This window comes from Physeter macrocephalus, chromosome 16 (genome assembly GCF_002837175.3).
Source record: "Physeter macrocephalus isolate SW-GA chromosome 16, ASM283717v5, whole genome shotgun sequence".
NCBI classification, from domain to species: domain Eukaryota; kingdom Metazoa; phylum Chordata; class Mammalia; order Artiodactyla; family Physeteridae; genus Physeter; species Physeter macrocephalus.
Window position 1 is genome coordinate 11,726,395 of NC_041229.1, and position 9,421 is coordinate 11,735,815.

Genomic DNA, 9,421 nt, shown 5'->3' on the forward strand with positions numbered 1-9,421 from the left:
TCTGCATGCTTAGTGATGGGTATTTCAGACCAGGACAGCAGGGCGTGAGGCACCATGGCAGGCACCCCTTGTGCTACTCCACACGGATTCCCATCTACAGGTGAGAGATGCAGCATAGTACAGGGTAAAGAGCACAGACTCTGGAGCCAGCTGACCCGGGCTTGAATCCCACTTTATGGCTGTGTGTCCCAGGGGAAGTTACTTAACCTCTCTGTGCCTCAGTTTTCTCATCTGTAAAATGAGAATAATGATGTTATCTACCTCTTAGGATGAATGTGATACTGCTTAGGATAGTGCTTGGCACACAGTAAGCACCCTATAAGTATTTGCTACTGTGGCGAGCTAGTCCTGCTCTAATTCGAGGAATTCCAGCTCCACTCCAGGTCTCCACCTGATGCACTTTTATTTGGTGCTGACAGTTAGAAAATGCTCCCATTTCGGAGTCATTGCCTTCCTAGAATCCGCTCACGGTCAGAGGCAGCCAGGCAAGCCTGAAGAGCGCGGCTTCTTCGCTTGGCGGGACTCATCAGAAAAGTCTCCAAGGCCGCAAGGGTCTTACCTTGACCTCCGAAGCCCCGATGCCTCCTATCTTGACCTCCTGGTCGGCCACCAGGATCCGGAGACCCCGCAGCCAAGCAGGCCCTGCCTCGGGCTTCTTCTTGTTGATGTCGATTTCCAAGTACTCTGGCCCCTCAGGGCAGGTCTTGAGGAGTGTGTAGGAGAACTCGACGGGGAAGGGGTAGGCGGCGCCGTCGAAGGTGTGCAGCACCTGGTTCTGGCTGAGCAGGCACACGGTCTCCCGCTTGGGGAAGCAACCCTGGTAGCCGTTCTCCACTGTGCACACCTCCTCGCCACGGCACGTCTTGTTGAAGCAGTACACGTCGCCGCCCTCCTCACACAGGCACTGCACCGTGCAGTTGGCCGTGGCCCAGAAGAACTCGCCCATGGCGTAGTAGTGGCCGTCGAAGTCACAGCCGCACTTGTGCAGCGGGACGCACTGGCTGGTGCTGAGGACAAAGCCTTCGTTGCACTCGCAGCCCTCCGTGCAGGGCAGGGCGCAGGTGTGGGAGGCCGTCAGATCTGAGCACGTGTCCGGGCAGCTGCTGGTGCACACGGAGTAGTGGCTGAAGCTCGGGCACTGCACCATGGACACTGACGGAGAGGAGAGAGCGTGACAAGGTGAATGACCCAGGGGCTAACCGGCCAGATCCACCACGCATGGGGGCCTGGAGGAAGAACGCTCCTTCTGGACCAGTTGGCACCTAGAGGGAGGGCCAAGCCACCACTCACGGGGGGAAGGGAGACTGAGGGTGTGCAAGGAGAGCAACTGCTTTGGTAGTAACTACTGAGCAATGTGATGGACTGGGATCTCACCTGATCATCCTGACTGACATAAAACTTCAGGTTCCTATCCTAACTAGACTCCACTGATTATTCAATACAGGTTTAGTATTGGGTGAACTACAACCATCGAGATGGCTTAAGATCTTCAACTGATGGGCATATACGTTGGTCTGACTTTAAAGAACACGGCCCATTCCTAGGAGGAAATAAATCCAACTCACAGGAGAAATGAAAAATCTAACTCTTAGAGGAGGAATGTGAAAAAGTGAACTTTCAAACAGGGACCAAAGAAGACTGAAAATGAATTCTCTGGGATATTAAAAATAAGAAAGAACCTTAGCTATCTGAAGAGAACCTGTGTGCCTATTGCCCCTGGAGACTGAACTGGAACCGGATGCCTTTTGAAGGCCCTTCTTGCCTTGGAAAGCTTCGATTCTTATTTTAAGAACATCTGAGTCTAGTTTGAGTCTGGTTGACCCCAACAGGCAGAGGTTCAAGAGCCTGGTAGACGAGTTCTCTGAATTAAATACAATTCATCCCACTAAAATGAGAGACAGGGAGAGGAATGTGGAGGGTAGGAAAGTAGTACCACTAGAAAAAAAATAGCCATTATAGGCAAAAAATTAGGCAATTGGATGCTCTTGGATTACACTAGGATCAAAGAGAAGTCATATTCAATCTCAACTTGAATCAGGATTTGGATACTCCAGGTGTGATAGAGGCTGGCCAGTCCACACACACAAAAACATTTAAATATACTGTCTTTTAGTAGCTTGATCAATTCTCTAAGAATTGATTCTGATACATATTGATTTATATGAATCCAGCCTATACAGATAGGAAAAAATTGCCCTCTGGCCTTGGAACTGAAAGAAACTTTTAAATCTCACCTCCATAGCACTCTCAAATAAATGCACGGATAATAATTTTCGGTTTACTCATATGGAGAAAACCAAGGACCAGGAAAGAAACAAAATTCCAAGAAGCAATTTGGTTTTTCGTTTGCTCGTTTTTAACATTTACATAACTAGGAAAAGTGAGAGAGATGTAAGTTGTATAGAAGGAAAACATAGGATAGCTAAATTGTTCCAAACGCTCAATCCAAAAGTGTAATTCCAAGGGGACAGCTGGATTTCCCACATTTTGGGGGCTTTATTCCTCACCACCCGGCATTTTAGAACAAGGCCTCTTTCGGGTCTGCTACCTGCTCTGTCTACTGCCCCTTCTGGACCAGCTGAAATGCTCTAGAGCAGGAGTCACAGAACCTGAAGGCACTGAAGGTAGAGAGGAAACATCCAAGGACAAAAATGCCATGGGTTCCATCTGGGAGGTGCATTCTTCTCCCAAAGGCTGCTCTTGATTCCCCAGGCCAGTGTCCACATGTCCCCAACAGCCGTGGGGACAGCCACCTCCAGCTCAGAAATGGCCCCCTCCCTGCTCAACTCTGCCTGGGCCACCCCTGCTAAGGGCCCTCTTCCGGCCACGCATTCCGTGTCTCCTGACCACGGATGCCCATCAGTGATTTCTTGTTTTCTGGCCACAGTACTGGGTGAGGAGAAAGGTCAAGATGCTTCTACAGTTCGTTCTTTACCATTTGCTCTATTTCAACCTCACCCTGACTCTCGGGCAATGTGTCTTAACAGGGAGCTCTCTGAGGAGCCCCGAAACCCTCTCCCGGCCCCCCTGCACAGGCGTGGCCTTCCATGTGGACAGGATGCCCGCTTACCACACCCAGTCTGGATTCGCCAGTCTCCGATCGGAATGCCCAGGGCTTGGCACACAAGGGCGTAGGCCTGGATGGCCTGACACAGGAGTGTCCCGTTGTCCCTCACGCTGCACAGGTCATACACGCAGCTGTGCACGAAGGCCATGGGGTCCATGACAGTGCCGCACTCCCACAGGGGGCCGTCGGTCTTGTTGAGGAAGCCGCAGTAGTCGGGGCCAAAGTAGAGGGCTTCGGTGGCCGTGTCACACTGGGTGCAATTATCCACGCAGCCCGAGTCACACTTCCAGTCGGCGTGGTAGACCCGCCAGCTCTCTCCCAGGTCTAGCACTGACATGGCTGGCCTGCCGTCGGGGCGCAGGAAGTCATCCAGGGGGTTTTTGTTGTAGTTTCCGCAAAGCCCGCAAGTGGAGTTGATGTAGGAGCCCGGGATGGAGATGGAGGCGTAGTGCTGCCCGTCAAACGTCACTAAGAGCCCAAAATCCGTTTCCACGGCAGTAGACATGCCACTCTGGTAGATTTTCACCGCCCCCAAGTCTAAGGTGACGGGCAAAGAAGCCACTAGGTCATTAACCTGCCAACAACAGCAATAGTAAAAAGGCAGGTGAGCAGGGGCCAGGGCAGTGGGTCCAGGTGAGGTCAGGAAAGGGGGGAGGGATGGAGCAACTCAGCACCACAGAGAGAGGGGCCCCCCAAAGGCTCGGGTGCCAGCGGGCTTGCCTCCCAGGAAGGCAGAGGCCCCAGAACCTCCGAGAGCAGGCTGGCGTTTGAGTTGTGACAGACGTGCATCGCTTAGTGCCACTCTAAACCCCTCTGGGGACCAGGTGGTTGTCAACACTTCCTGGCTGGCTCTTGGGCCAGCTTCATGTCTTTTCTTGAAAGACTAGTTACCTGGCTTTTCCCCTTTTCTCCTCGAAATCCATTCTTTAAGTCTCAGCTTAAGGCACATACTTTCCATGACCCCCTCGCTGCCCTTAGCACCCCCGACCCCTCCTCCCAGCTGGAAGGTGCTCTATAAACTGTCCCCACCATCGAGCTTTGAGGCTGCTCTGGTGTTATTCTCTGAGTGTTTTGCCCTGTCATTTCCTGATACCAGGCCTATGTCATACCATCGTTCAACACAACAAATTTGAACACCTACTGGGTACCAAGCACGATGTTAGGTGCTGAGAAATAAAGAATAAAAAAAGTAATCGTCCCTGCCCCTTATGAGGTCTCGGTCTACTGAGGAAGAGGGACACAAATTGATATTTATGACATACGGTTTTAAATATGCGTTCATAGGTAATGCAGTGATGCAGTGGGGGAACGGTACCTGACCACTGATCCAGCCTGGGGAGGGGGGGTCATACAGGCTTTTTAGGAGCAGTTAAGTCTGACCTGGGTCTTTAGAGATAAAGGGAAGCAGCCGAAGGAAGAGTACGGGGCAGAGAATTCCAGGACAAGTGAATAAAATCACGTGGTTAGAAGTAGCTGCATGAGAATAGGGACGGTCATCGGGGTGTCACTGGACTGCAGAGGGAAGGGAAGGGGCGGCTGGAGAGGGAGCTGGACACAGGCAGGGTCCATTCATTCAGTAGATGTCAACTCAGCCCTTTCTGCGCGTCAAGCTCTGTTCTAAGAGTTGGGGATTAGCAATGAGTGAAACGGACGAAAATCCGTGCCTCTATTCCTCTTCAGGAGACCAACAGCAAACAAAACCAATAGGTAAAATACATAACAACATCAGAAAAGTGTTCTGCAGGAAAATAAAGCTGGGAATGTAGATCCAAAGTGCTAGGGAAGAGGGTTTCTAATTTTAGACAGGAGGGTCGTCGAGGAAGACCCCACGGGGAAGGGGATGTTTGAGATGAGGAAGAAGCCGTGCAGTTATCTGGGGTGAGAGTGGCTTACGCAGAGGGGACGGCCAGGCCCTGGGGTGGAGCGTGCTGGGCGCTGGGTTCGCAAGGGCCAGTGTGGCCGGAGCGGAGAGCCAGGAGCAGGCAGTGGTCGGGGAGGGCAGAGAGATAAGAGCAGCCAGAACAGGCAGGGCCTTGTCAGCCATTGTAGAGACTTTGGCTGTGACTCTGAGGGAAGCCGAGAGAGAAGAGAGTGCCCAGAGCAAAAGATCGACATGATCTGACTTCCGTTTTGGAAGAATTGCTCTGAATTCTGTGTTGGGAACACATCTTGGAGGGCCTTTGAAGCATGTTTTTAAGAGAAAACAAAACGCCACAAAAACAAAAACAACAACTTGGATTTCTCTTCTGTAGGAAGAGCTCCAAAAAGTTTTAAGTAAGAGAATGATGTGGTCAGACTTGTGTTTGAAAAAGTCCACTCTGGCCGGTATGAAGGGTGTATTGAAGTAGGTGGAGATTAGAAAGAGAGAAATCAGGCGGGCAACTGGTGCTGGAGGCCAGGGCTGATGAGGGCGAGGCCTGGCCTGCACCCAGACGTGGAGGAGGGACAGCTCGTGGAGGACACTCTGCAGGGCCTGGGGCTTTTTGCCGGGGGGAGTGAGAAATGGGGGAAGAATCAAGAGTGAGTCCCACAGGAATGAAGACGAAGACGTAGAGACTGGACTTGAGGACACGGGGAGGGGGAAGGGTAAGCTGGGACGAAGTGAGAGAGTAGCACTGACATATATACGCTACCAAATGTAAAATAGATCGCTAGTGGGAAGCAGCTGCATAGCACAGGGAGATCAGCTCGGTGGTTTGTGTCCACCTGGAGGGGTGGGATAGGGAGGGTGAGAGGGAGATGCAAGGGGGAGGGGATATGGGGATATATGTGTACATGTAGCTGATTCACTTTGTTATACAGCAGAAACTAACACACCATTGTAAAGCAATTATACTCCAATAAAGATGTTAAAAAAAAAAAAAAAAGAGTGAGTCCCATGTGTAAGTGGCTTGATAAGCCTCCAACAGAGAGCTAGTTTTCTTCTTTTTCACCCTTAACGTGCCTGGCATCTCTAGACATCACTTTTGAGGGCTGGAATGGATGGTTAGTCCTACAACAGCCCTGGTGGGCTGACTGCACGTCCAGGCTGCCCTGCACAGGTACTGATTTCTGGCACACAGAAAGATCAAGGGTCTTTAGTGCCACCATTGCTGCAACTCTCTGGGTCGTCTAGGAAGTGAGACAATAGACTGTCCAAGCATCACTCCCAGGGTTTACCATGGCTAATGGCATGTGCAATTCTCTGTCCCTAGAAATTAGTATGACTTATGGGGGAAGGGAACAAAAAAACAGGCTTGAGATGTAAGCCATCCTATGAGAGCAGGAAGTAGAGAAAAACACACCCAGGGGTTGATTGATTTATCCTTATCTCCCAGGTAGCAAGTCAGCCAACAAGGACGAGAAAAGCCACACTCTGAGGAAGGTCAGCCAGCAAGAGCACTGGGTGATTATTGTGTATTGCTCTATGCCGAGATGTAGGAAGTGAAATCTTCTCCAAGGCGGTATAATCGTAAATGCCAAATACCTCCCTCGCTGAATGCCCTCCTCTCCTCTCACTCAGCCCCTGCTAACAAAGGACAGTGGTTGTGCTTCAGAGCAGAAGCCACAGGGTGCGGCGGCGGGGGACTGTCTCTGGATGTTGCAACCGTCCCCCTGCTGCATCCGATCTCGTCCCACGCACACTGCCTGTGTCCCTACGCAGCCCATAGGCGTTGCCCAGATTTTCCCTTGTTTTTCGGCATAAGTGGTCATTTCTCCCCCTTTCTTTCTCATGCATGTCTCAGTTTCAGCCACACCTTATAGAGTCCTGTGCTTGTACCCCTGAGGGCTCGGAATGGGAGCAGCTGGGGGCTCTCACCCAGCCCATGGCTTCTTCTTTCTTTCCTGCTGTCCCAGTCCTCAGCTCCTGATGAGCCAATGTTGATGAGACTCCCTGTTTGCTTCCCTTCTTCTCCCTGTGTACCAGCCAGGATCCCCTCTAACCGCGTCTCTCCCAGGAGTTAGGTGGGAGCAAGGTTAGGAGAGAGCGGTAGCATCGTAGGACAGGTCTTAGAATGAGAAGAACTTTCGGTGGGAATGGCAGTGTGGAATGAGTATTGAGTGCCTACTGGGTGCCAGGCTTTGTACTAGCTGTCGCACATGTGGCTATCCTACTTCATCCTCACAACAACCTAAGAAGGTCCTTACCATCGCCCCCTTTTGCAGATGAGGAAATTGAGATTCAGGGCTTGCATAATTTGTGGGTGACAGGACCTGACCCTCCACTGCTTCCTGCTGCCTTTGTCCAGTGCTGAGTTGAGGTAGCCAAGTCCAAACTACAGCCAAGAGCCCTGCCTTCTAGACATGACACGATTACCCCATTTTACAGATGGAGAAAGTAAAGCTCAGAGAGGCCACTCAGCTGGCAGAGATGGCCCAAGGCTTGTGCAGATCTGACCCCAGAATCAGAGCTCTTCGTCACCATCGGCTATTTGGCGTTGGCACTCTTTTCCCTGGTGTACCCTAAACTACTCAGTTTTATCTGGGGGAGAAAGATGAAAACTGATAAGTATTAGGTAGAAGGAGACATTTACTATATATGGATGTTAGCTGGCTTTCTTTGGCCCCTATTAGCATACACAATCCTAAATTGTTTATTTTGTCACTTGAGAACATTTCAAAGGGAGAAAATGCATATTCAGAGCCCAGTTCCTAACCCCAGCATATGGAGAAAGGCAACCTGTTCGTTAAGATCTGTTTGCAAGGCCCCAACCTGCGCGTCTGGAAGTCGGCAAATCAGGCTCCTTCTTGCCTCCCACCCCCCCTTGCCTGTCCCCACTTCACCCCGGGTGGGGTCTCTGCTATCCATGGAGGCACCCTCCCCAGCAGGGCAGGTGTATTCAGAGACGCTCGGAAGCCATTTGGCAAAAGGAAAAGGGAGCCATTGTTTGCTAGCAGTTGGAATCACATAACCTTTTCTTTCTGAAACATTTACATTCACGTCCACATCTCCCTGTCGCTACAGAAAATTGAGGAATCCATGCCCTACGCTCGGACGATGGAAGAGAGCCACGCAAAATTAGCAGAGCTGCTGGGCCTGAAAGCAAGGGGCCGGTGTCCCTTTCCTTCTAAAAAAAAGAGTCTGACTGTGAAGGGAAAAGAATTTTAATCAAAATGGAAAATAGGAATACGGCATGAAGCTTTCTTTTCCAACTTCAGATATTGTACACATCATCCCCACAAGACAAGGAAGTAGGGGAGAGCTAGCAAACATTTTTCTAGCTGGAAATGTTAGCATCTATCTACAAGGACAAGTGTAGTGCTCAACAGCACAATAGAAATTTAAAAGGGAAAAACTCCAGACTTCTGCCGCCGAATTCTTACCTCTGATTTGATCTACAGAGCTGTCTCTAGGGAGACTAACCAAATACCAAGCAAATTGGCATTTTAACCACTGTAACAGCCCACTTTTCTAATTATGACACTGATAGCCGCACAGACCTAGGAAGGGCAGAGCCAGAAAAAGTGGAATTAGTTCCTTGGTCCTGCCTTTTGTTGGACACGCTGCATCAATTAAAACTACAACATGTTTTTAAAAAAAGAAAGACTTCCCTACACTGGCATCAGTTCTGGTTTGTAATCTCTGTGATGACCTCCATGCTTGGGGATTAAGGATTGCATGGGGTTGCAGCAATCAATCCCTTGTGGTCCTGGTTATTTTCGCTTGAAGAAATACGTGGTTGCCCGAGAGGTCTCCATTAACATCATGAAACTTGGAACCTCCACAAATTGAGTAACTGCTACTGGCTTTTTGTTCTCCCTCTTTTGTCAATGCCCCAGGCTGGAATGCAGGTAGACAGGGACACGAGTCATTTGCATATGCTAAACGAACCACAGAGATGGGTGTTCTCTCCCATTCCAAGCAGGAGTGGGGGATTCTGTTAAAGGGGTGTTTGGGTAAAGCTTTCAGGGGAACTTTCCACCCAGGCTTCACTAAAGAAGTCACGGAGCCCACTCCAGCTGCCTGGACAGGCAGTGCCTATGGATACACCAATCAGTTTGGATGTTTCTCTGAGAAGGAAGCCACAGCCCTTGGGTAAACAGGATGGGGGGATGTGAGGATTGTTAATCAAAAGCTGTAGTGAATTACGGCTTTGTACTTTGTGTTTACAGTCTCCAGGGCATGGCCACGTGGCTACCATTGTTGCAAGCCAGGTTCAGGAGAAACAATTTACTTCTGTTCCCAGTTATGTCTGAGCTTGGAGATGTGTGTGTGTGTGTGTGTGTGTGTGTGTGTGTGTGTGAACTAAGAAGTTAAATGTACTTTAAGATAAACAGCAGATAGACATGTCAAAGAGAAAGCTTAGGTTAGCTCTTTTTTTTTTTTTTTTTTTTTTTTTGTGGTATGCGGGCCTCCCTCTGCTGGGGCCTCTC

The 9,421-nt window shown here is 50.2% G+C and overlaps 1 protein-coding gene across 16 annotated transcripts in view; it reads right to left on the minus strand.

Moving 5' to 3' along the window:
• The window catches only part of TECTA (tectorin alpha), an 87,381-nt gene that overhangs the window by 51,912 nt on the left and 26,048 nt on the right, over window positions 1-9,421 (minus strand). For all 16 annotated transcript variants that reach the window (XR_003683572.2, XR_008619656.1, XM_028501049.1 and 13 more), the window contains 2 exons: window positions 3,071-3,641; window positions 560-1,152 (listed from right to left, as the gene is read on the minus strand). Coding sequence is in view for 14 of the 16 variants with exons in the window: in XM_028501049.1 (XP_028356850.1) it covers window positions 560-1,152; window positions 3,071-3,641 (1,164 nt within the window). In the remaining 2 variants the exon portion in view is untranslated. The remainder of the gene's footprint in view (window positions 1-559; window positions 1,153-3,070; window positions 3,642-9,421) is intronic.